The following is a 443-nucleotide window of genomic DNA, read 5'->3' on the forward strand; positions in this document are numbered from 1 at the left end:
CGCCCGCGACTCACAATCAACACCTCGTTGGAGCACCTCCGATACTCGGCAATGAGCCGGTCCTGGTAGGACAAGAGCCCTTCCTTCAGCGCTTGCTTCTTTTTCTTCACGGCAGCCTTCACCCTCTGGATCCACTCCTGCAGCTCCTCGGTGGAATGAGCCTTGGTGCAGCTGCTCCCCATTTCGCACACCTCCGCTCTGTCGGGCGACTCACAATCAACACCTCGTTGGAGCACCTCCGATACTCGGCAATGAGCCGGTCCTGGTAGGACAAGAGCCCTTCCTTCAGCGCTTGCTTCTTTTTCTTCACGGCAGCCTTCACCCTCTGGATCCACTCCTGCAGCTCCTCGGTGGAATGAGCCTTGGTGCAGCTGCTCCCCATTTCGCACACCTCCGCTCTGTCGGGAGAGAGGTGTCCCAGGTGCCACCCAGGCCTGGTGGCA

The 443-nt window shown here is 59.8% G+C and overlaps 1 protein-coding gene across 1 annotated transcript in view; it reads right to left on the reverse strand.

Annotated features, from left to right (window-relative positions):
* HELZ2 (helicase with zinc finger 2, transcriptional coactivator) overlaps nucleotides 1-182 on the reverse strand; it is a 17,042-nt gene extending 16,860 nt beyond the window's left edge. Inside the window, exon 1 of the mRNA XM_009710163.1 lies at nucleotides 15-182. Coding sequence (XP_009708465.1) covers nucleotides 15-182 — 168 coding nt within the window. The remainder of the gene's footprint in view (nucleotides 1-14) is intronic.
* Nucleotides 183-443: the final 261 nt, after the last annotated feature.

The sequence above is a fragment of the Cariama cristata genome, unplaced genomic scaffold (genome assembly GCF_000690535.1).
Source record: "Cariama cristata isolate BGI_N322 unplaced genomic scaffold, ASM69053v1 scaffold3261, whole genome shotgun sequence".
NCBI classification, from domain to species: Eukaryota; Metazoa; Chordata; class Aves; order Cariamiformes; family Cariamidae; genus Cariama; species Cariama cristata.